General features: G+C 42.4%; 2 protein-coding genes across 4 annotated transcripts in view; one reads left to right on the top strand and one right to left on the bottom strand.

Moving 5' to 3' along the window:
• Positions 1-8399: 8399 nt before the first annotated feature.
• On the top strand, positions 8400-19774 carry LOC121554425 (mitotic spindle assembly checkpoint protein MAD2A). Its single transcript, XM_041868013.2, has 5 exons — positions 8400-8557; positions 8868-9014; positions 15672-15792; positions 16132-16235; positions 19262-19774. The coding sequence occupies exons 1-5, from the start codon at positions 8494-8496 to the stop codon at positions 19432-19434; spliced, it is 609 nt and encodes a 202-aa protein (XP_041723947.1). The 5' UTR covers positions 8400-8493; the 3' UTR covers positions 19435-19774.
• Positions 19775-21535: 1761 nt separating this feature from the next.
• Positions 21536-26811, bottom strand: part of LOC121554301 (cGMP-specific 3',5'-cyclic phosphodiesterase) — a 105206-nt gene continuing 99930 nt past the window's right edge. For all 3 annotated transcript variants that reach the window (XM_041867800.2, XM_041867797.2, XM_041867799.2), the window contains exons 17-22: positions 26697-26797; positions 26249-26326; positions 25202-25265; positions 23978-24052; positions 23624-23707; positions 21536-23479 (exon numbers count right to left, since the gene is read on the bottom strand). In XM_041867800.2, coding sequence (XP_041723734.1) covers positions 23360-23479; positions 23624-23707; positions 23978-24052; positions 25202-25265; positions 26249-26326; positions 26697-26797 — 522 coding nt within the window. In that variant the 3' untranslated portion in view covers positions 21536-23359. The remainder of the gene's footprint in view (positions 23480-23623; positions 23708-23977; positions 24053-25201; positions 25266-26248; positions 26327-26696; positions 26798-26811) is intronic.

Genomic DNA, 26811 nt, shown 5'->3' with positions numbered 1-26811 from the left:
AAAGGCGGGTGGGCCTTGCACTGTCTATGCCAAGCCCTGAACTAGGAAGAGAGTGTAAAGTGAGCGCTTGGCGTGTCCAGCCAAGAGATGACTGCATGGTAAAACTATGTGAGTTGCTGCCTGTATGACAGCCGCCAGGGTAGGCAGCATACACACAGACGGTGATCTATACAACGAAGTATCCTGCAGAACCAGCGGGAGCCCCAGTCCCCAACCGTGCCAAAATAAAGGAGAGGTAGTTGTGGTTTGTGTACATGGTGTTACCACGTTGTAAATTTTAACCGTTCCTGTGGCGTGCGGGTCTGTGTGACGTTGCCGCGCACCGCAGCTCAACTGTGACACATACACACAGTACTGTCAAGGTTGTCATCGGTTATATTATTTGATTGGAATGGTGTGGAGATTTGGGTTTGTTCACTCAGTTTGCTGTTTGCACTCTCCTCCTATAGTTCCTCTTGTTTTCCCTCCCCCTCTCTGTATCTTATTCTCACTAATTTCTCTCCTCTCTTTTAATGATGCTCTAGAACTTTTTAATAATTTCAGACAGTAGTTTTAAAAGTGGTGCTCACGTGCCAAAATGGGTCCCTGTTTTTTGTATATACCAATTGTGTACTACGTCATCCATTTCGTATGATATGTTACAGAAGAAGAAAAAAGCAATTTGTATGATATGTTATTCATCCAATTTGTACAATATGTTTTCGAATTTGTTGTGCATAAGATCCCAGACTGCACCTTTAAAGACCATAACAGGTACATACAGTATGTGTTTGTGGTGGAACGGTTTCCACCCCTCACTCAACACCACTGAACCAGGCAGCACTTCCTGTCTGTGACCCCTATCAACTCACAGAGGTGAAAGGTCATACCACTGGACAGATGTTTCTCAGTTAACCTAGCATGTAAACCAGACTCTCTCTACCTCTCACTTCCTTTCCCTCTCCCTCTCCCTTTTCCCTCTATCTCTGCCTCTCTTTCTCCCCTCTCTCTCCCTCACTCTCTCCCTCTCGCTTTTTCTCCATACACAGTTCCTACCACTCTAACCGCTCCCATGCAGTGAACCTAAAGTAAACCTTGTGTCTGTCTCTGTGGGTGAGAGAAACAGGGTGCCGGTCCCGGACCGATGAAATGGAAAATCGCCGCTCTCCCATGTTTCCCATTTGGGATTTATTGGCTTGATGGATGTGGCCTGGGCATCAGTGAGCGTGGTGCCCAAGGGTTTACCTGCCATCTGGGGAGGAATACATTTTCTCCTCTCATTCCCCATTCACCCGAAAACAGGGGCTGCTGTGCAAGCTCAAACAGTGCAGACTGAGGGGAGAACTGGAGAGGTAGGGAGAATGAGGGGCTGAGAAAGAGAGCGAGAGAGAGAGAGAGAGAGAGAGAGAGAGAGAGAGAGAGAGAGAGAGAGAGGGGGAGATTGAGAGAGTGAGAGAGAGAGAGAGAGAGAGAGAGAGAGAGAGAGAGAGAGAGAGAGAGAGAGAGAGAGAGAGAGAGAGAGAGAGAGAGAGAGAGAGAGAGAGAGAGAGAGAGAGAGAGAGAGAGAGAGAGAGAGAGAAAGATAGAGAGATAGTCATCGGGAAGAAAACAGTTTTTCAGCAAAATACACACTGATGTGTTGAAATCCAAAGAAAGAGAGTAAGAGGCAGAGGAAGAGACCAAGGGCTCTATGTTCAGCTGGCTATTAGCCAGCGCAATTGTCAAACGCACACTCATTTGTAATCTGCACCTCAGATATTGCACCAGGATTGGTAGTTTACCTGTCTTATATGAGCTCGCTTGCGCTGAAGTGGGAAGGGTGGCAATATCTGAGGTGTGTCCTTAAAAACGTGCGGCAAAGTGCCAATTCCAGGCAGCGCTGGTGGGGATATTTAAGACCAACCAAAAGCTGGTTTAGCAGTAACTCGGTTGGTTATGGCATGGATTTTGACACCAGAAGCGCAGCCTATCCAGCCGTGACGCATTGTGCCCATATGCCCATTGAACAAGAGAGGTGTGCATTTTGTGCCCGTAAACCTTGTATTTAGAAAGATAAAAACAAATGTTTTTTCCCATTTCGTTTCATTTGATTAAAAACCAAGCATAGCCCTTATAGGCTACCTTTAACTTACAATAACGAAAGCTGGTTCAACAGCAATACGTCTGGTGTATGTCTTATCCTGGCCATGCATTAGCCAAGTAGCCTATCCATAAAAGGTTTCTAAATGATTTACTCGTGAGGCTTTTATCATCATGCTTTTCCATTATTCACAATTCACCTGCAGTGCATATGTTACTCCAATCAGGTGTCCACACTTTCAAAGAGCGACTCTTGTCTGGTTACCAAAGACACGCTACTCCAAACATAGGCTATTCAAATGATTCATTCCTATAACACCACATCAATGGTGGGCCTAGGCTATATATTGCTTATTGAGAAGGTGCCTCACACATATAGTACAATTTACGGGAGCATAGTATTTTTTATTTGAGGAGAAGTGCGACACATAAAAGCTTAGTCGTTGAAGCCAATTCCCAACATGTTGACACTCCAAACATATTGAGCAAACACTGGATGTTCTTCTATACTGTTGCTGTTACTCGTTTACTGTAGCCTATGCTATTTAATCAACTGTATTAATCCACAATGGACTAGGAAGAGAATATTCTGTGCCCCCAGCCGAATTGGAGTGGATGACAACACAAAGACCGTCACTAGAGACTGTCAGTAACCTTGAGACAATGGCATGCAGTATTAAGGCATGAAACACATAGATTGGCCAGTGAGTGTCAAGCCCTCATCACACCTATAATTAATTAATGTATCAAAACCCAGGCCTTTCGCGCCACCACCAGCTATTGCGCTCATAATTCCCGCAATGAAAATAGGAAAAATATTTATGACACACCCCCAGACATATAGCCCTACCACTAGCGTTAAGATTTACCATTGCATTAGGTTTGTTAAAATAGAGCCCCAAGAGAGTGAAGGAGATGGACCAACCATAAAAAAGTATATATATAAACAGTCTCCTTTTCCCTTCTCTGGAGTGGCGCATGGCGGAGGAGGGTCAGAGCGGGGGCTATATATACGGTCTTTTCCTCCCTGCTTTTAACAAGATCCCCACCTCACACAAAGGAAGCCCACTGTGGCCGCTGGGTCTATTTATAGCTGCCACACTCCATTCTGGTCCAGGTGGAGGTGTATTAAGTGAGCTAGCTGAGCTCGGGCTGTAATCAGTGGGCCTCAACACACACACACACACACACACACACACACACATACACAAGCTCTGACACAAGATGAATGAGCACTGTTTTCACCCAGGCACACTGACCCTCTTTCACCATACATAAACCCTGTTGAAAATAGCTTTTTTACCTCAACTTATGGCCTCTCTCATTGGATAGTATACACGGCAAAGGTGCGCTACAACAGTAAAGATAACACAGGACTGTGTGTGTGCATGGGCCCCTGGGCATGATGGATCTGCAGACGTGTGTCTGAGACGTGTCTGAGGTACTGGTCTGATGCTTGACATGCAATGAAACATGTAAAAACACATCATGCACATAAATATAAACACATACACAATCTCATACAGTGCTTTCTTGAACAGTATTGCATCATTCCCCTACCAGTATGACCTATGTTGGGTGTTGGATTGCGGTCCGTGGTTCGACACATAAACTTCCCCAGTACCAGTCCGTGTTTTCAGGAGAGTGGCTATTTTGCAATGCCAAAACAACAGGGAATCTACTAATACGCATCCACACTCAGCAGGGATAAACAGAACCAGATGAGTTGTGTTATTGGTTGCGTCAGGGCTGCAAAGGATGGATGGATGGATGCAACGGGACAGTTGTGCCAAAGCCAGGGAGTGAAACAAACACACACCCACACACATGCGCACGCACACACACACTCATGCAAACACACGCATACGCATATGCACGCGTGCACACACACGTGCACACCACACACACACACACACACTCCTCCTCGTACCCCTACAAGCACAACACAACATATGTGTTTGTCATGAGTATTCAAAGTTTACAGTGGTCGTCAACAGATTCATGGGCTCAGCATTATACATCTGGCTAACCGACTATACGGGTGTAAACAATAACATTGGTGCATCATGGGAGGATAGCCTTCTGATGATAAGGCTGACTGAGATGGATAGATAGATTAGGAGGAGAGAAAGAGAGAGCGGCCGGCAGGCATGCATGCACAGACAGCAAAGGGAAAGTTGCTGGATCATCCTCCCACAGTTCATTCTACCAGACCTTTGGGCATACACCCCACATTCACAACAGTTAGCCATAGACAGGTTCCAGTGGCTGTAAACTATATGGAAAAGAAAAATGCTAGATTGGCTATATAAACCCAGCAGGCCTCTCCACACAGAGTCTCATATAGACAGCGAGCCAGCTGCCCTCTGACTGGTCCTGTATGAAAACACAGCCGTGCCGCTGTGCACCGTGACAGGAAAGGCAAGGCCGAGACATAACGTGGCCTGGACAAGGAGATGGTCTGGAACCATCGATTGCAAGTGGAGGGATCGTGTTTCACTGGGGAAGAGAGTGTGGGACGAAGCATGAGAAATCTGTTTTGGAATGGAGAAAAATAGGAAAAGGAGCTTGATAGGATAGTTACAGTATGTGTGTTCAATGTCTGTTTGGTGGGACGTTGATGGAATATTCTCCTAACCCTCAGAAAACTGGACACATGAATGTTCTTGCAACGTTCTCATAAAACGTGTCTAGAACATTAACCTTCAGAAAACTGGACACAGGAATATTCTTGCAACGTCCCATAAAACGTGTCTAGGACATTAATGTTATATATTCTGAGAATATTTTTAACCACATTCTAGATAAATTCTGCTTGACATTAAGGGAATGTTCTCCTAACTTTAATACCAAAACTATTTTACCAGAATTATTTTGCTAGCTAGGATAAAATGTTCCCCTAACGGAAAACTGGACACTCAAACATTAGGGGAACATTATGGGTAACATTACAAAAACGTTCTCTCTCCCTAGAATTTTTAGCTGGGTTACCATTAAACAGAAAACACACACTCTATGCATTAGCCGTTACTATCCTGTGTTTAACAAAGCTTGTTTGAAAAAGAGAGACCTATAGGTAATTAACAGTCCGACACTGGATCGTATTTAGTGACCATCATTAATCAGAGAAGCGTTAGCTGACACACATACACAACTCTGACAGGGCTATAGGCCTGGCATAAACATCCGGTGGTGTGTGTGTGCGTACATTACATAATAAATCATTATGTGTGTGTGTGTGTGTGTGTGTGTGTGCTCAACTCCAGCTGTTGTTTATGGAACACTAGGGAATACAGGCAAAGTGCCAGGAGGATAAGTGTACATGTCCGTCACTAAAGGGATAGTAGCCCCCCACCCCCCTTTCTGTCCTCTCTCTCGCTCTATCTGCTAAGACCTGGGAGAATGAATTTGCTACAAACACTTCATCATACTGTATGTTGACAGCGTAACATCAGCACACAGACCTAACACCTCACACCTCGCATGGCATCTGCTGGTGGGTTTTAACGTTTCGATTCACAAAATAAGCGGTGGCCAAACTTGATATAGTATTAAATAAATAGCACTTATTTTGAGAATCTGTCATTATAAACATGTGCATGTAGAAGAGGAGTTATTATACTTGAATGATGTTGTTATAATGTTTTGTTGCTGTGTGTGAGAGCAGGGGTGTGAGGTGTTATTTCTACAACGATAAAATTGTAGTAATTTAGGCCTAGTGGTACTGGGAACTGAACTCAAAGCAAGTAAGCCATTCAAAAGAGTTGCTGACACCCAAAAGAGTAGAAATAGTATAACCACAGTCTCTTTTGTGAAATGTAACACTGATGCTGAGGTCCTTGGATAAAATGACTGAACAGTTAGATTGCTGGGATTGGACCAAGCTTGGAGAATACTGTTGTTAAAGACCATAGGGAGGACCACCAACCTTTATTTTATCGTCAATGGAAAAGTATCAAATTTTTGCTAATTTAAAGCAGAGACTTTGTCCAAATTCAAACAGAAATGTGAGAGTTAAGGACTTTGTTGCATTCGTAGGCCTATTAAGAAAATATATACAGTGAGTATACAAAACATTAAGAACACCTGCTCTTCCATGACAGACCAGGTAAATACAGGTAAAAGCTATGATCCCTTATTGATGTCACTTGTTAAATACACTTCAATCAGTGTAGATGAAAGGGAGGAAACAGGTTAAAGAAGGATTTGTAAGCCTTGAGACAATTGAGACATGGACTGTGTGTGTGCCATTCAGAGGGTGAATGGGCAAGAGAAAACATTTAAGTGCGTTTGAACAGGTTATGGTAGTAGGTGCCAGGCTTGCCAGGCACTGGTTTGTGTCAAAAACTGCAGCACTTCTGGGTTTTTCACACTCAACAGTTTCCTGTGTGTATCAAGAATGGTCCACCACCCAAAGGACATCCAGCCAACTTGACACAACTGTGGGATGCATTGGTGCCAACATGGGCCAGCATCCCTGTGGAACGCTTTCGACACCTTGAGTCCATGCCCTGACGAATTGTGGCTGTTCTGAAGGCAAAAGGTGGGTTGCAACTCAATTTTAGGAAGGTGTTCCTTATGTTTGGTATACTCAGTGTATATACAGTATGTAGTGGCTATAGGGCCAGGAGTTTTTCTTGACCACATGACCTGAACAGGAAAAAATCCAGACCATATATTCAGTCACATGGGCAGGAAAAACTCCTGGCCCAATTCATCACACCTCCACATATTGGAAAATTAAGCTTTGTCACAGCTAACCTGTGTGAGGCCAAAACTAGTCTGCAGCCCCTTCAACACTATGAGAGTCATCTGGTACACTTTAGGCTTTTACAAGGTCTTCTCCTTCTCCTGTACTGTACTTGATCCAAGGCTAGGTAACCTTTGCTGGCGCACCGGGGAGTACCAGGACTTGGGAAAGGCTATTGGCTATATTTTACACACAAACACAACCCTGCTATGGTGTATTCTACATCTCTTAAATCCTGCATTTAGTTGATGGGCTTTTGTGTTCTTTACCCTTGTCTGGACGTTCACAGAACTTTCATAACTGTTTGATAAGATGATGAATGAGAACATCATGCCTGTGGTAGGGATAATACATGTTTCAATGACCAATGTGTGAGTACTGTGCAACAGATTATTTCACTGTTAGGCTTATAGCCTTTATAGTTTTCTACAGTACCATTGGCAGGAAAGAGAGTGCTTTCCATAGACAACAGCACATTTTCAGGTGTGAAATTATTCCTCAACAGTGTCGTGACATCTGGCAGATGATATAGTTATCGCTGGAAAAATGTAAGATTGTTGCACATATGGTTTTTGACTTGATGGTGTTTTGTAGCTCATCTAAAATGAAAAAAATAGAAAGTGGTGGTCAAAGGCAGGCAGCTGGTGAGAGGGTAAAGGTTAATGGGATCCTTTCATATTCACACATAACTTTTCCCAGTAGCATTATTGCTATCTCTAAAAAAGAATTATGATGAAGAAGATAGTAAAACCTCAAACCCTGAAAGTCATAATGATTTTGTAGTGGCCTATGAATTAGACAGTAAATTATAATAGTGTTGAAATAGACTAGAGTAGGAACATGTTTATAAAAAAATAGAATGGTTAAAGGAGCAATCAGCAGTTGCTACATCCATTATTGGACTTATAAATTAAATGATATGTACCCATTGATTCTTGAAAAATATAACTTATAAATGCCTCATGAGCTTAGTTTTTAACTGTCGTACCCCATCAGAACCCAAAGTACAAGCTTGTTTTACTCATTTTGCATTTTAGTCATTTAGCAGACGCTCTTATCCAGAGCGACTTACAGTTAGTGAGTGCATACATTTTTTCATACTGGCCCCCCGTGGGAAATGAACCCACAACCCTGGCGTTGCAAGCGCCATGCTCTACCAACTGAGCTACAGGGGGGACCCATTACTCAAATTTTTGTAAACAAAGTAAATGTAAACAAACAATGGTTAAAACTATGATTTTGATATCATGGATGATCAGTCCTTGCATCCATAGCGCTGTCTGTGAATTTGAGTGATTACATTTCCACAGCCCCGTCCCTCAGCTTTTTACTGAAACAGTGGCTTTGTTATTGTTGTAACTGCTGATTGGGCCTCATTATTAAGTATTTTAGATTAGAAAAGCATGTAATTGTCATAACATAATATGCTATGTCTGGAGGCTTCTTATATATAATGGCATGGATGAGAAATTACCTGCAGAAGTTTGTAAATCTCTAAATCTACTGAAACATCGCCCTCTAGGGTAAAAAAGCCAACATTGTTGAAACGTCATCAACAATGCGACATGTGGGTAAAAGGCATGCGCAGGAAGTCGAACGCTGACAAATTTCAAACTGGGCGGCGGGTAAAAAGATCTGATGAGAAAATACAATACAATAAAAGGATATAAGTAAATAGTTCAAAGATGACGAGCACACTGAAAGGTATTACCCTGAAAGGAAGCGCTGAGCTTGTGGCCGAGTTTTTCTGTAAGTATTTCACCGACTTGGTTTTATTTTGGCCGTTTTTGCGTTTGATCAAAAAAAGGAAAGGCATGCAGCATGAATAACATGGCGATGATTTTCTTTGTGGAAGCTAGCTAACATTGTTTTCAGGTACCACATCCGCATTTGTGCACGGCCATACGTTGTAAATGTATTTGCTTTAATCTTAGTTAATAACATCGTGTATTTTGTAACTAAGTTAGCTAGCTAACATAGCTACTTTTAGTTTTAGCTAACGTTAACTACCTGTGTGGTTGGCTGTAACGTTAAGCTAACTACGTTGTCTTTCTCCCAGCATTCGGTATCAACAGCATCCTGTACCAGCGAGGGATCTACCCTCCGGAGACGTTCTCCCGAGTCACCCAGTATGACATGAGTCTTCAACTCACTACTGACACCAAGCTGAAGAACTACCTGACCAACGTGGTATCTCAACTCAAAGGTACAGAATGAAATAAACGCAATTTAATTGAATTTAGCACATGCGCAGAACGTTATATGGGGGGGGCAGGGGTCAAGGACTGCCATCTTATCAGACAGTACAGTCATCTTATCTCTGATCTTAACTCAGAAAACAGTACCCAATTGTCATTATTGAGTAAAAGTAGCGATACCTTAATAGAAAATTAAGTGAAAGTCACCCAGTAAAATACTGCTTGAGTGAAAGTATACAATTATTTGGTTTTAACTATAATAACGTTTCAAAAGTATAAGTCATTTAAAATTCCGTATATTAAGCAAGCCAGACGGCACCATTTTTTTTTTTCATTTAGCAGACGCTCTTATCCAGAGCGACTTACAGGAGCAATTAGGGTTAAGTGCCTTGCTCAAGGGCACATCGACAGATTTTTCACCTAGTCAGCTCGGGGATTAGAACCAGAGACCTTTCGGTTACTGGCACAACGCTCTTAACCACTAAGCTACCTGCCGTTTTTATTTATGGTTAGCCAGGGGTCAACAGAGATCATTAAGGCGCGGTCGGCATTTTGTAATGCAGCGGCTTGAAGCGGGCGATCAGATCAGACAATTTTGGGATGAAAATATTTGTTTTGTCCCGCAGATTATTTGGAAACTGTAGTATTTCTGCATTCCTCTCCTCTCTTTGTTCACATTGGCAGTTTGAAGTGAATCAAATCCTATTTATTTGGATATCCGATTCGAATCTGTACTTTTTCCTGCAGTCTGAATAAATGTGGCTTGATATAAATCTGATTCCTGGCCATGTGAATTGTCTGAATGGTCAAACCTGTTTGATTTGCCCTTAAGGCAGGGTTCTTCAATTCCGGTCCTGGAGGGCCGAAACACCTCTGTTTTTCATCCTCTCCTTCTAATCAGGGGCTAATTCAGACCTGGGACACCAGGTGAGTGCAATTAACTACCAGGTAGAAATAAAAAACAGAAGTGTTTCGGCCCTCCAGGACCGGAATTGAAGAACTCTTCAAACTACATCTAGCGTATTGGCTGATATAGCCCAGTAATACCGATAGCCCAATATAATGGGCCACGTGAGAATCACTGTTTTTAAAACCATTTTTAAAGGTTATTTTTGCACATTGAAATAGGGCACAACATTGCTGTGACCATGGCTGGCAAGTGAGCTGCGTCGTCACATATGCCTGAATTAATATTGCGGGACTGCGGTTGGGTTAGGGATCTGTTCTTGCGGTAGTGGGTTGGAGTCGGACAGAAAGCTGCAGGTGCAGGATGAATAAATCAGTCCTGTCGCAGGCCTCTAGCCAGGGGCACACTCCAACCCTCAGACACATTTACAAACGAAGCATCTCTACTGCCAGATCAGAGGCAGTAGGGATGACTCTTGATAAGTGTGTGAATTGGATACTTTTCCTGACCTACTAAGCATAAAAAATATAACGAGTAATTTTGGGTGTCAGGGGAAATGTGTGGAGTAAAAAGTACATTATTTTCATTAGGAATTCAGTGAAGCAAAACTAAAAGTTGTCAACTATAAATAGTCAAGTACAGATACCCCCCAATAAAACGACTTAAGTAGTACTTTAAAGTATTGTTACTTAAGTACTTATGCCACTGCATATAAGATACAGCACTTGACTTTATACCTGGCCTTTACTACAGTCGCTTGTGTGGCTATTAGCCCTGTGTTATTTCTCACAACAGTCAAATAAGATGTCATATTTCACAACTTGGTGTGTTGATTTTCTAGCCTGTCTGTGCCACTAGTCTGGACAGGAGTCCATTGTAAATGCAGTATTCATGCAGAAATGTGCTGTTCTTTGATTGGTTCTCATGCATTGTTTGGATTTGTAAATCCAGCAGTTGTATTGGAAGGGAGCTGCGCTGGGGGGCTGTGTGCGGTTGGTGTTTGGGTGATCGATACAGAGGAGAACCAATCAATAAAAAAGCACTTCCGCTTTATTATCGAGGCATCATGCAGACATAAAAATAAGGATGTTCCATTTGATTTCAATTTTTACCACACCCCTTTTGATTTGAATGAAACTTTCCATACATACAGTATTTGCCCATGGTGGAAGTGGTCAGAAAGTGACTTTTTGGACCTGAATGCCAAAACATTCAAGTGATAGAGGTGCTTAAAGTTGGCCCATTTTGTATACCCCATTCATAGACGCAAACTAATTTAGTGCTTATTGACGATAGTAACTTCTGACCAGGGGAGTTTTGTTAAGACCCCCGACGCTTGCTCTGCTCTAAACATTTACCGCAATCGATGCGTGTTCTGTTTTGGAAATGCTTATCGGCAAGAGGGAAAACAACCAAACTACTACACACCTTTTATTGAGTTACGGTTAGTTTTCCCACACGGCCATATCTCCATGCTACAGTGCTTGTTTACGGAAGACAGAGGCGGCCACTTGTGCTAATTAGCTATCTAGTGTGCTCCGTACACCTGTGTGACCTACTGCCAAATTCTCTAAAACGATGTTGGAGGTGGCTTAAGGTAGAGAAATTAACATTCAGTTCTCTGGCAACAGCTCTGGTGGACATCCCTGCAGTCAGCATGCCAATTGCACGCATCTGTGGCATTGTGTTGTGATAAAAACTGCAAGTTTTAGTGGTCTTTTATTGTCCCCAGCACAAGGTGCACCTGTGTAATGATCATTCGATCATTGGATTCGGCTATTTCAGCCACACCTGTTGCTGACAGGTGTATACAATCGAGCACACAGCCATGCAATCTCCATAGACAAACATTGGCAGTAGAATGGCCTTAATGAAGAGCTCAGTGACTTTCAACGTGGCACCGTCATAGGATGCCACTTTTCCAACAAGTCAGTTCGTCACATTTCTGCCCTGCTAGAGCTGCTCCGGTCAACTGTAAGTGCTGTTTATTATGAAGTGGAAACGTCTAGGACAGGGGTGTCAAACTCATTTTAGCTCAGGGGCCACATGGAGGAAAATCTATTCCCAAGTGGGCCGGACCAGAAAAATCATGGTATATATAACTTAAAAACAACAACTTCAGATTGTTTTCTTTGTTTTAATACGATCAACATACAACATAAAGCTGGAGCCTGAGGACAGTGTGTCCAAAATAGTACAAGCACAACATCACTATTAATCATAAAACACGTCAAGTTTATTTGAAAATTCTAAAGAAAAAGAACACACAAACACACAATGCCTCAGTGATTAACAGAACTGTTTCACAGATCACAGAGCTATATCAGGGTGTCATTTCTCAGGCAGAAATGTAGATAAAAATAATGACATCCTGTTCCCCAAACAAGTGCAAGAACCACAGAGTCAAGAATAGGTTAAATATACAAATAAAATCAATTAAAAACAATAGCACATCAACATAAAAACATATAAACATAAATCTGAAAGCGTTGCTCAAACTCCCGTAACAGTCCCGTTATTTTATCTTTGAACCGCTTCATGTCTGCCACATGTTGGGTCGCGCACACATTTTTCAGACAGGGGGAGTGAGCTGCATCACCACCGGCAAGTTGCGTCTCCCACAATGACAGCTTCAACTTGAAATAACTAATGCTGTCATAATACTGCGTGACAACTTTGTTGCGCCCTTGCAGCTGTTTGTTCAAGTTATTCAGGTGCTCTGTAACATCCACCATAAATGCAAGGTCCTGCATCCATTCTGCGGAATGAAATTCTAACACTGGTTTGCCCTTTTCTTCCATGAACTGTTCAATTTCTTCTCGTAAATCAAAGAAACGCCTCAGCACAGCACCTCGGCTTAACCATCTTACCTCAGTGTGGTATGGCAGGCCATAGATGTGGTCTTTCTCTCTGAGAAGGCTGTCAAACTGACGGTGATTCAGGCTTCTGGATCGGATGAAATTAACAGTTTGGATGACCACCTTCAAGACGTTATCAATTTTTAATGACTTGCAACACAAAGCCTCCTGGTGCAAAATACAGTGAAAAGTCAAAAAATCACGTCCTCCATTTGCAGATTGCACTTTCTCTCTGAACTTTGTCACAACGCCTGCTTTTTTCCCGATCATTGAGGGCGCACCATCTGTAGCCAGGCTGACAGCGCGGGACCAGTCCACTCCGACCCTGTCCAGCGCGCCAACGAGTGCGGTAAAAATATCAGCTGCTGTCGTTGTATCTGTCATCGGCACCAACTCCACGAACTCCTCGGTGACGGTCAATGTGTCATCAACTCCGCGGATGAAAAAATGGCCAGTTGTGCAACATCTGTAATGTCCGTGCTTTCATCAATTGCAACCGAAAACGCAATAAATGACTTTACTTTTTGCTTCAACTGGCTGTCCAAATCCACTGAAAGATCGGAAATCCTGTCTGCAACTGTGTTTCTTGTCAGGCTGATATTTGCAAAAGCCTGCCGCTTTTCAGGGCACACAATCTCCGCTGCCTTCATCATGCATGTTTTTACAAATTCACCCTCACTAAATGGTTTTGAAGCCACTGCGATTTCATTAGCAATGAGGTAGCTAGCTTTCACTGCAGCGTCACTGATGTCTCGGCTGTGAGTAAATACAGACTGCTGTTTCTTCAGACCCGCCAACAGTTCATTCACCTTCTCTCATCTCTGCTGTCCTTGAAAGTTGTCATATTTGTCGGCATGAAAACTCACATAGTGGCGACGAAGGTTATATTCTTTCAGCACTGCAACATGCTCTGAACACACCAAACATACAGCTTTCCCATTCAATTCCGTGATTAAATAGGATGACCATTTTTCTTGGAACACTCTGCACTCTGCGTCCACTTTTCTCTTTTTTGACAGAGACATATTGGGGCAATGAGGGTGCCAAAGCACATAATGTTAAAAGTAGAAGCTGTAATAAATATCGCGGGCAAAACAAAGTAACTCATTGGCTGCACGTGCTTGACCTACTTGCTCTGCCCCGGTATAAACAGTTTGCTTGCTTAACACAATTGGTATAAACAGTTTGCTTGCTTAACACAATTGCTTAACACAATTGGAACAGCAGTTTATTTTATTGAAAAATTGCAGCGCATTTTTATACTTTACACAATTTTTTTTTTTTTATCATCTCGCGGGCCGGATTAAACCCGTTTGCGGGCCGGATTAAACCCGTTTGCGGGCCTGATCCGGCCCGCACGTTTGACACCCCTGGTCTAGGAGCAAAAACTGCTCAGCTGCGAAGTGGAAGGCCACACAAGCTCACAGAACAGTAGTGCTGAAGCACGTAAAAATCGTCTGTCCTTGATTGCAACACTCACTACAGAGTTCCAAACTGCCTCTGGAAGCAACGTCAACATAAGAACTGTTCGTTGGGAGCTTCATGAAATGGGTTTCCGTAGTCGCACACAAGCCTAAGATCACCATGCGCAATGCCAAGTGTCGGCTGGAGTGGTGTAAAGCTCGCCGCCATTGGACTCTGGAGCAGTGGAAACGCGCCAAAGCATAGTGCCAACTGTAAAGTTTGGAGTAGGAATGATGGTTCGGGCTAGGCCCCTTAGTTCCACTGAAGGGAAATCTTGACGCAACAGCATACAATGACATTCTAGACAATTCTGTGCTTCCAACTTTGTGGCAACAGTTTGGGAAAGGCCCTTTCTTGTTTCAGCATGACTGTGCCCCTATGCACAAAGCGAGGTCCATACAGAAATGGCTTGTCGAGAACGGTGTGGAAGAACTTGACTGGCCTGCACAGAGCCCTGACCTCAACCCCATCGACCACCTTTGGGATTAATTGGAACGCTGACTGCGAGCAAGGCTAATCACCCAACATCAGTGCCCGACCTCACTAATGCTATTGTGGCTGAATGGAAGCAAGTCCCCGCAACAATGTTCCAACATCTAGTGGAAAGCAAAGGGGGGACCACCACAAACTTTTGGTCATGTAGTGTATGTAGATCTCTGGTGTAAATGGGAAGGTGCACGCAGCACAGAAGGAGCGAAGGAGACAAGGCCAAAAAGACAACGTGAGAAGAAGCAGATAGAAACGGCAATAAAATAAATAAATAGGTTATTGCGATATACTTTAGGCATTTTGGAATATTGCTCAAAAACATGAATCCAATTAATGTAATATCGGCCAGCGCTATTCTAAACTGTAAAACACAGCATCAAATACAGAGCCAAATGTGGGCGAGTGTAATGGCTGAAAACCCTACATCTGGTTTACGCAAAGATAATTGACCTTTTTAAGGTAAAAAAAAAAATGGGGGGGTTCGTCTAGAAATTGTTTGACAATAATAATAATATGCCATTTAGCAGACGCTTTTATCCAAAGCGACTTACAGTCATGCGTGCATACATTTTTGTGTATGTGTGGCAATCCTGTTTGTAAAGTTTTAAATGATCTCAAACTCACCCGTTTAATATTTTCCAGTGAAGAAGACGGATGCCTCATGGTATCGTGGGGTGTGCAAAAAGGGGTCAACGTTGAGCACCTTTATTTTCTGAACGTTTTGGCGTTTAGGTCCGAAAAGTCAAGTCCACTTCTATGTATGGAAAGTTTAACTCAAATCAAAAGGGGTGCGGTCAAAAAGTGACTCTGAAGTCAGGAAGACTGAGTTATGTGTCAGCCAGACTATTGGTTTTCCCCATCTTGATCATTGTTTTCCATTTTCATTCCCTCAGAGTATATCTGTTTTTACTGTAGTTGGGTGTGTAACTTGTGTCTCTGTGTTGCAGAGTGGCTGTTTGACTGCACAGTGCAGAAGCTGGTGCTGGTGATCACATGTCTGAAGACCAACGAGGTACTGGAGAGGTGGCAGTTTGACATTGAGTGTGACAAGAGTGCCAAGGAGATCAGGTAATGGAAGATACTCCAGCAGTGTTCCTGACTACCACACACTACACTACTTTGAACATGGTGGACTATATGTAGCCTTCTGGTACTTCTCACCAGGCTACTCGGAACACTGTCATACTTTGAGAATGTGGGTACTTTTTATGACGAGGTAATCAGTTAATGCCCTTTGGCTATTTTGTTGCATTTGCTATTTCACCGCTTTCCAATGTTGACTTTTCCTATCATTCAGACCGCTGCAGTTAGGACAAGGTTAAGTCATGCCAGACCACTTGGTGCAATAGTGCAGTATGGTTTGACATTGAGAGTAAATGTGTTGTCTTTTTGTATCTCTTCTCTCAGTGCTCCCAGGGAGAAATCCATCAAGTCCATCCAGGATGAGATTCGCTCAGTCATCAGACAGATCACCGCCACTGTCACCTTCCTACCCCTGCTGGAGACTGCCTGTGAGTACCGTGTGTGTGAACCAGTGTTGCCGTTAGTTGTTAATTGGCGGCTTTTGGCCAATAAAAATACAAAAAGGCAAAGAAACCAAAATATTGCCGGCCACATTGTGTGCCAGAAAATATCCTGATGAAAACAAATATCCTATGTGGGTCTTTCTAGAAATAATGAGGCCAATGTGTGACATTGGGATAAAAGTATTGTGAAACAAAAAATAAAATGATTTTCATGCAGTTCCACATGTGTACTTTGAGGAATAAAAGTGAATTGACCCATAACTCCACCTATACAACAGAATGGGCCTAGAGCGATACATCCTTTAAGCAGGGTTCATACAGACATTGGCAAGTCAAATTCAGGGACTTTTTCAAGCACTTAATTGTAATTATAAGGGAGCAGGATAACTTATAAATTGGCTACAATAATTACAAGGACTTTTCAAGCACCAAATTGAGGAAATGTCTGATTTTTGAAGGTAGGCCTATTCCAGTACTTGAATTTCTGAGCTTCAAGTTCAAGTAGGCTACATCAAGGCCCTTGTATTGTTTAAAATTGCAAGTGTAACAGGGAAAGCAAAATGTATTTGTCATGTTATTTCATTACCACTAGGCTATGTAATTTGTCATTATATCCAGAATAATTCATAGGAATAGCGTTGGGTGTTGTGCAATAGTCTATCCTACACAGTTGTGCACAGTGGACTCTCGGTGTCTGATCCGAGGCACAAAAACATGAACACATTACCTTGATACTTTATCTGTTAAATCTAACGAGACCCTGCTGTAAGTCAAGCAGACAACAACAGATGATCAACATCAATTTGCAAGGGATATTAGATCAAATGTGGATCCAGGAACCACTGTCTTCACCAGCGTAAAGAATGAGACACATATTCTGGACATTCCTCGCGAACACATTTTTTCAGATGCAACAACAGCTGTTCGACACTTGACTGTCATTCGAGGAAAAAATCCGTCCTGGATCAGATGTGTGAAAATCTCAGCTGGACACCAAATGCGCATCCAACAAGTATTTTGCATAATTATTGAAGAACCACGTTAATGACAGTATCGATTTATTTTTAAGTATCAAGGTAAGATGACTATCGGGTAGAAGCATTCGTTTTTGCAATCACATTTATTATTTTTGGATTTGTGTGCCCATGAAAACAGCTTTGAGCCCATAACATAAGGAGACTATGTTCCATAGCTGCACTGCATTTTTCAGATCGCTATACAAAAAACTGTCCGACAGCTAGATCCAGGATTCTTACAGGGTTCAAATTCAATGTCTAATTTAACTGATTTAATGGTTTAATATGTTATAACGTCAATTTACTACATAAATGCAAGGACAGAAAAGTAATGTTTTGTCACACGATTTTGGACAAATCTGTCAAGACACCAACTATGATAAAGGATTAAACGGGTTTAAAATAAACTTGTGAATTTTATTGGATAAAGCGATGACCCTCCCCCTTATATCGCAATGTAATGACATAAAAATTATATTTTTATTTATTTAAAAAAAAAGGCAGATTATTATCAATGATTTATCAACAGCTGTTACTAAACTAAAAATAAACGTCCTCTCACTGTCAACTGCGTTTATTTTCAGCAAACTTAACGTGTAAATATTTGTATGAACATAACAAGATTCAACAACTGAGACATAAACTGAACAAGTTCCACAGACATGGGACTAACAGAAATTGAATAATGTGACCCTGAACAAAAGTAACAGTCAGTATCTGGTGTGGCCACCAGCTGCATTAAGTACTGCAGTGCATCTCCTCCTCATGGACTGCACCAGATTTGCCAGTTCTTGCTGTGAGATGTTACCCCACTCTTCCACCAAGGCACCTGCAAGGTCCTGGACATTTCTGGGGGTAATGGCCCTAGCCCCTCACCCTCCGATCCAACAGGTCCCAGACGTGCTCAATGGGATTGAGATCCGGGCTCTTCGCTGGCCATGGCAGAACACTGACGATCAGCCGTCCCTCCTGTCTCCCTGTAGCGCTGTCTTAGGCATCTCACAGTACGGACATTGCAATTTCATTGCCCTGGCCACATCTGCATGCCTCCTTGCATTATGCCTAAGGCACATTCACGCAGATGAGCAGGGACCATGGGCATCTTTCTTTTGGTGTTGTTCAGAGTCAGTAGAAAGGCCTCTTTTAGTGTCCTAAGTTTTCATAACTGTGACCTTAATTGCCTACCGTCTGTAAACTGTTAGTCTTAACGACCGTTCTACAGGTTCATGTTTATTTAATTGTGTATGGTTCACTGAACAAACATGGGAAACAGTGTTTAAACCCTTTACAAGGAAGATCTGTGAAGTTATTTGGATTTTTACGAATTATCTTTGAAAGACAGGGTCCTGAAAAACGGACGTTTCTTTTTTTACTGGGTTTAGTTGTCCAGTGTAGGAAATCCTCACTGGGTTATAGAAAGATCCGTATACATCACTTTAGCTATGCATGGAGGTTGGTTCAAGTTCTCTTTCAGTCACATCTCTCTACTGTCTGTCACGCAGTGAAGTTTTCTGGTATTTTATGTTTTGCTAGATTATTCTCCCTAAAGAGAAATTACAGAAATGTCATGCAAATCCACCAATGAGGATTATTTAGATTAAACTATTTTTCTTCCCCCTCTAATGCCTGGTCAAGTAGTTACCTTAAAAATGATAAGAACCGTGAAAATTAAGTAAGTTAACTAACTACTGGAGGCACATACAAGAGGCAAAATAAATCGATCGAGAATATTGCAAGGCAGATCGGCAGAGGGAGACTTGCATTGTGCAAAGAGCCAATGTTTACTTAGTAGGCTATCATTCCTCTTCGCATAATTATTGCAGTCACTTCCATGTGGTGTTAATGGCATTGGGCACTCCCACCTCCCCCTAAAAAAGCATTACCCTATACGTGACGGCATTAAAATTGGTTTATTTTTTATGGCTGGTTTACTCTAGCCGGACATTTGACAACGCTGCCTGATGCGCCTTGATAACCCTTGACCTTTCTCCCCAGGTGCCTTTGACCTCCTCGTCTACACTGACAAGGACCTGGAAGTGCCGGACAAGTGGGAGGAGTCGGGCCCCCAGATCATTGACCAGTCGGAGGAGGTTCGCCTGCGCTCCTTCACCACCTCTATCCACAAGGTCAATAGCATGGTGGCCTACAAGAGGACCGACTCAGCCTAGAACCAGACCGCTAACCTACGACCCCCCTGTACATAGTTAACTCTCACTGCCTCCTCTCCCCTGCTGCGTACTATAGACATGTTGGGGATTGACTACAACTGATCTACAAGTCATACTTGGTAGTCATTTAGGATGCAAGGTGATTTGTAGATGAGTCAGTTTGGAGTCGCAGACTGCAATCTCAAACGGCACAATGGATATGAAAACAAATGTTACACTGCCCTCTCCTCCCTTCGCAACTCATGTCTCTCTCATATCTTTCTTTAAATACAGTGCCTTCGGGAAACTATTCAGACCCCTTGACTTTTTCCACATTGTTACGTTACAGCCTAATCTAAAATTGATTAAGTTGTTTTTTTCCCCTCATCAATCTACACACAATACCCCATAATGACAAAGCAAAAGTTTTTTTTTCTTTTTACATTTTGCTAATTTATAACAAACGGAAATATCACATTTACATAAGTATGTAGACCCTTTACTTTGTTGAAGCACCTTTGGCAGCGATTACAGCATCGTCTTCTTGGGTATGACGCTACAAGCTTGGCACACCTGTATTTGGAGAGATTCTCCCATTCTTCTTTGCAGATCCTTTCAAGCTCTGTCAGGTTGGATGGGGAGCGTTGCTGCACAGCTATTTTCAGGTCTCTCCAGAGATGTTCGTGTCCGGGCTCTGGCTGAGCCACTCAAGGACATTCAGAGACTTGTCCCGAAGCTACTCCTGCGTTGTCTTGGCTGTGTGCTTAGGGTTGTTGTCCTGTTGGAAGGTGAACCTTCACCCCAGTCTGAGGTCCTGAGCGCTCTGGAGCAGGTTTTCATCAAGGATCTCTCTGTACATTTCTCTGTTAATCTTTGCCCCATCCTGACTAGTCTCCCAGTCCCTGCCGCTGAAAAACATCCCCACAGCATGATGCTGCCACCACAATGCTTCACTGTAGGGATGGTGCCAGGTTTCCTCCAGACGTGACGCTTGGCATTCAGGCCAAAGAGTTCAATCTTGGTTTCATCAGACCAGAGAATCTTGTTTCTCATAGTCTGAGAGTCTTTAGGTGCCTTTTGGCAAACTCCAAGCGGGCTGTCATGTGCCTTTTACTGAGGAGTGGCTTCCGTTTGGCCACTCTACCATAAAGGCCTGATTTGGTGGAGTGCTTCAGAGATGGTTTTCCTTCTGTAAAACTCAGTTTGGCCGGATGGCCAGCTCTAGGAAAAGTCTTGGTGGCTCCAAACTTCTTCCATTTAAGAATGATGTTTTCTTGGGGACCTTCAATGATGCAGACATTTTTGGGTACACTTCCCCAGATCTGTGCCTCGACATCTCAGAGCTCTAAGGACAATTCCTTCGATAATGCAGTTGACATTTACTGTCAACAGTGGGACCTTATAGACAGGTGTGTGCCTTTCCAAATCATGTCCAATGAATTGAATTTACCACAGGTGGACTCAAATCAAGTTGTAGAAACATCTCAAGGATGATCAATGGAAACCGGATGCACCTGAGATCAATTTCGAGACACATAGCAAAGGGTGTGAATACTGTAAATCAGGTATCAGTTTTTAATTTGTAATACATTTGCAAAAATTTGTAATGTTTTTGCTTTGTCTTTATGGGGTATTGTGTGTAGATTGCTGAGGATATTTTACAAATGTAATCCATTTTAGAATAAGGCTGTAATGTAACAAAATGTGGGAAAAGTCAAGGGGTTGGAATACTTTATACTGATTATTCTGTCCTGTCTTTTTCTCTGTGTATCGGTATGCTTTGTTCTTCCTGGCTCACTGCTTTGATGTAAATATTGCCTGTAAGTGGTCACTGATCCATTTTGCGTAAATTTTTTCCTTGTGATCTATCCAGTTCTGAGCCTCTCTGTTTTAAAAGCTAGCGGTTTATGTGTTGTATTTTTAAGAAATATTCCTCAAATATATAAAAGGATCCATTTGATTGTCCTCAAGTCTCATGTGTTACTACTGCAATTGCCCAGAAGGTGGCGGAGTAACAAGTTGTAGGCCTGGTTAGATATCTCTGTAAATGTAAAATAAATGGTTGTTTAGACAAGTATGACGTTATCCAATGTTTGTTTGCACAGATGACATAGCACATAGAAAAGAAGCAGGATCCTTTAATGGGACGTACCATTCAACTTGTCTCAATCTTCTTCAGAGTCAACAAGAGCAGGAGGGGGGAACCCTTCATGTCTTCACACGTAAATGTCATATTACATTACCTCAGCCTCCTAACAACCAACAGGGCTGCTGTCCTGTGACTACTAAACTGTGACTGTGCCTTCACATGCAACACACAGGTCTATTATTGGTGGAGAAGTAACACATGATCATATTTTCTAACCAATTAGAGACTAAAGCCGTGTGGAGTGGAATTGAAGCAAGAAAAGCAACTCACCTAATTTAAACACAAATTCAGGAACAAGTATACAGTACTTCTGGAGACTTCTTCAAGTACAAAATACAACCACAGTAACAACTGTGGTCCTCGAGTGACCACGTACTTCTACACAGATAAGTGCTGCAGTTAGGACATGGTTAAGTAACATTTGGATGAGTTTCTCCTGTGAATGACAGTGATGCAGTCCACGTATCTGTACCTGAAAACTACTATAGTATATTGTGTGAATGTTGGAGGCAGAAAGTTTAGAAAAAGGACAAGTCATTTTCTGATTGAAAGATAGTGAGTGGGTAGTTACTCAGTCATGTCATTCCCTGAATCTGAAGAAATAATTATATATAATGCCATTTTAAAATGTTCCACTATAAAGACGAATGCAAATTACCTCAAGGTAGACTGACAACAGTGCAAATTGATTTTGTGCTTCGACTGTCAAGCGCTGCTTTCAACTTGATTTAAAGACACCCCAGCCTCACATTTACATTTAAGTCATTTAGCAGACACTCTTATCCAGAGCGACTTACAAATTGGTGCATTCAACTTAGAATAGCCAGTGGGACAATCACACATTCAACACGTTTAAAAAAGGAAACACCTGCTGGGCTGGTCCATTATGAGGGCCTACAGGGGGGCGGACAAGTGTCTACATACAAATGGGTAATTTTGAAGTGTGAATTGGACCTTTTCATGTCACAGGAAGGCAGTGGAATCTTCTAGACCTCGTGTCTAGTCTTTGGCTCCTTAACAATTTGCAAAGTTCAAATAATACAACACCTAAAAATACACATGAATGGATGGTTGAGTAAAGTTTTCAAAGCAGAGACATTTGGATCATTTGGTAATAAAACGTACATTGTTTTATAAAGATGTGTGTTCTCAACATGAAACTGACGTTACAGTATAGAAATCTAATAAATATATAAAACAAATAAATATGCAATAGTTATAAGTGACAATGTTACAAAAGATGAACGTTCTCTTAAAACCTTGGTAGTGTGTGGCGTGTGCGTGTTCACCCTGGTATTACTAACAAGCCATTGTGGTGCTGTGTGGTGTGTAGAAAGTAAAGTTGTACCTATACTAAGACCTGGGTTCAAATAGTATTTGTAATCTTTAATTGAGCTTGCCTGGTGCAATGGCACCAATGGAATAGTCCATTGTACAAATCCTGCCATGCCCGTCTGGCACTCCGGGCAAGCTGAAATTATTTGAGAGATTTCAAATACTGTTTGAACCCCTGTCTGTACAGTACTATGGTGTCATATTGATCCCTTGGTGCTCAGTAGGCCGATAGTAGCCGCGCACACACTCTCTTCTCTCCTGTTCAGTCTACTTCACTTCCTCAGACTCAGGGATATACTATAGTGAGACCTCCTTCATGTAGGAAGTCGACTTTGTGCAAAAATAAAAAAAGACTATGGTAATAAATATAGCTTAGTGTTGACGTCTTCTGCTCGGGGGGTGGAGGTGGGGTGGTGTAGGGATGGAGTGATAGTGGGGATGGAGGAGGGACGTTAACCATTTCTACACCGCTCCGTTGAAAAAGCCTTTGTCGCCCTGTTCAGCCAGAATCTTCCAATTCTGTCTGTTCTTCTGGCAGCCCTCGAGTAGTGGGGAACAGGACTCAGACATGCCAGCCAGGGTCTGATGGACAGACAGACAGAGAGAGAGGGGGACAGGGACAATGAGAGCGCACCTTCTTTGTGTCAGTGTTTACATGTCATATGGCCAATTACATTTTTCTTAAACATGACAAATAAAGATCAATCAATCATTTCTGAGCCTCACCTCATACAGCTGTGTACAGATGGCATCGATGAACGATACCTGCATGCTCGGAATCTTATCCCGCTTTTCCCGATTCATCAGATCCTAGGAAAGAAAACGAACTTCAGATTATTATTTTTGTCCAAATCTAATTTGCTCTGAAATTGATATCTGACTTAGCTTGCCAACTAGTAAAAACCTGGCTTTGCACAAAGCCAGCATGTACACATGCCAAGATATTACAATCAGAATCTTGGAGCCTTGTAATTCAATTTCACAAACCCTGATTTCCAATGGCATTGGCTCAACTGAGCAATGTAATAGTGTCATATTGTATAATAAGTACAGGTAGTAGGGAACAGAAAAAGTGCTTACTATTGGCTCAATGTTGAGTTCTTGTCTCTCCTTGTCCCCTTGCTCAAAGAACTCTGTAGCCACTAGCTCGGCTATCTGCAAGAGAAGATGGATAGAGACAGACAAAAAAGAAAGGGAGCTTTTAAAAGTGCCTCAAAGTGGAATGTTGTTTCAATCGGGTAAAGGACAAATGTAACCCTCTTAAGTCTTTCAACAACCGCATGCAGAGTCTGGTTTGCTAGAATACAACCATAGGATTGTATCTGAATAAATGCTTAAGCCAATCTTTGTCCTATTCAGGCTTTTTTGTTTATTCATGTCTTTTGCAGATATCTATGAATTTCAATGGAGGTGTTAACATGAATGTGATATGAGGCAGGTTGAGAGGGGATGGAGGCTGGATAGGCAATCATACTCCTGTTATGTGGATCAAAAGTACATTCTCTGTTGTCAATTTGATCCGATACCCCACAATAGCACTCACTCAGCACCCTACAAAGTGTTCCTTGACATTTTTAGCACGGGAATGAGGCAGGAGAGAAATAGCAAGAGAGGAAATAGAGAGAAAGAAAGTTTTGAACGGAGCAGCAACCACGCTGTGTTGATGGTCTCTTTCTCTTTCCAAAGGATTAATAAGATCTGACTAGGGCCTCGGGTCCCCAATCAAGGAAGTGTGTGTGTGGCAGCCATCTGCGGAACACTGATTGGAGCTGTGTAATCAAGACTAGAGAGCTGTGAGGGGGGGTCAGCTGAGGAAAGGAGAGAACCCGGGGGAGGAGAGGAAGGGGGAGAAGGAGAGAATACATGTTTGTACACATCTTGGCTGATGTAGCATCAACTCTAATAATAACATCTACTGAGCTCAACAAAAAATGCATGTATGTGAAAGAGACTGTGTGCGCTGGTGTGTGTGCACAGAGTTCCTGTTAAGACTGTACTGAATTGCATTTGTGTGCACGTGTGTGTTCGTATCAGTTCTGTGGGTATTATGTGAGGAGAGGACAGGGCTACAGCTGTTTGTGTCTATCTCTAATGAGCATCTAGCTCTTTGATCACAAACACACACGGCTAGAGGCCTGTCTGAACCTCTCCCTCCATTGCACCTAGGGAGCCTAATGAGGAACAGGAGAAACAGACTTACACAGGGGAGTAGAAGTGAGACGGGGAGAAGAAGAAAGAAAGCGACAGAAAGAAAGAGATAATCTAATGGGAGAAAAGAGAAGGCATCTAACTGGACAGTCTTACCCTCTTCTGTACTGGCCAGGGCTTGGTAATGGCAGAAATGTCACATGCTGTCATCAGCATTGACCTACAGGGGGTGATAAACCAACACAAAACCAATGTTAGACAAGTATAGAGCTTTACACTGAGTGTTCTTTCCATGACATATACTGAACAAAAATATAAACGCAACATGCAACAATTTCAAAGATTTTACTGAGTTACAGTTCATATAAGGAAATCAGTGAATTTAAATAAATTCATTAGGCCATAATCTATGGATTTCACATGACTGGGCAGGGGTGCAGCCATGGGTGGGCCTTGGAGGGCATAGGCCCATCCACTGAGGAGCCAGGCCCAGCCAATCAGAATTAGTGTTCCTAATATTTTGTACACTCAGGTATACTATACAACAGGGTTTAGTGATGGGGGGAAAATTGATAGTTACATAACGCGATATAATTGTTTGACAATATTATATCGATACTTTGACTCCATGTATCGATTTGTACAAAATCATTATATTTATTTTGCTAGGTAGCGTTAGCTAGCGCTAGTCGGCTGTACCTGCACCAAAAGTCCAGTATTTTTCATCCTGTAGCTTGTTCTCATCTTCTTTTTAAATAGTGAGTTAACATATTTTCAGCACTTTTTTCCCATGAATAATCAAAACTCCTTTTCTCATGCTCTGCTTTGTCTCTCTGCAGCAGACATAGTGAGCAATATGTTTGAAACATCAAATCGCAATACATATAGAATCGTGAGAATCACAATACATATCTTATCCGCACCTAAGTGTTGTGATAATGTCGTATTGTGAAGTCCCTGGCAATTCCCAGCCCTACAAGGGTTCAGGTCAATTCCACTTCAATCCAGTCAATTTAGAAAGTGAAATAAAAAAAATGCCTATTTTCTATGGGGACTTTTTCATTGGGAATGTTTTATTGGGAATTTCAATAGCCTTTCTAAATTGACTGAATTTAAATGGAATTGATCCCAACCTTGACAGACACAAACAATCTGTCCCCAGGTAAATGGTGAAGATGTATACTGTATGTAGTGTCCACTAACCTCAGTAAGTCTTTATGGTAGTCATCGTCCCAGACAAACTGGCTGTTCTTGGTCAGCTCAAAGAACTCTCCTCTCCTCCTGAAAAGATAGACAGATATCCATTTAACTGCATATCTCCCCTCCGCCTACAGGCCAGTCATACGCCCACACTTCAGACAGGGAGAGAGGGAAAAAAAGAGAGAGAGAGGGGAGGTGAGATTAGGAGAGGGGGAGAGGGGTGTAAAAAAAGAGATACATGTGTGATAGAGATGGGGGGGATATAGTAAATCACAGTTTCAGCACATTTTCATAAGCTCTTCTAATGAATAGGCCAATGGGTTTCCACTTCCACCCTGACATTTTCCACGACCCATCAACCTAAATTGAAGTTAGAATGAAAACGGCATAAAATGCGACTTGAATGGGCTGCCTCTGTGAGCGTCCCAGCTGTGTGTGACATTTTACCTACTTCATGTACAGAGCCAGGTCCGTTGCCAGAATAGCCCTCTCGATCATCTTCAGAGTGGCCTTGTACTCATCCAGAGACAGACTGCTCAGAATCTGATTCCCCTGGGGGAGAGAGA

This window comes from Coregonus clupeaformis, chromosome 19 (genome assembly GCF_020615455.1).
Source record: "Coregonus clupeaformis isolate EN_2021a chromosome 19, ASM2061545v1, whole genome shotgun sequence".
Classification (NCBI taxonomy): domain Eukaryota; kingdom Metazoa; phylum Chordata; class Actinopteri; order Salmoniformes; family Salmonidae; genus Coregonus; species Coregonus clupeaformis.
This window is presented reverse-complemented; position numbering and strand designations above follow the sequence as displayed.

Coding starts and splice junctions, on each gene's coding strand:
- LOC121554425 (XM_041868013.2), top strand. CDS start 8,494: ATGACGAGCACACTGAAAGGTATTACCCTGAAAGGAAGCGCTGAGCTT. Junction 8,558..8,867: donor GCTTGTGGCCGAGTTTTTCT/GTAAGTATTTCA, acceptor TCTTTCTCCCAG/CATTCGGTATCAACAGCATC. Junction 16,236..19,261: donor ACCCCTGCTGGAGACTGCCT/GTGAGTACCGTG, acceptor CTTTCTCCCCAG/GTGCCTTTGACCTCCTCGTC.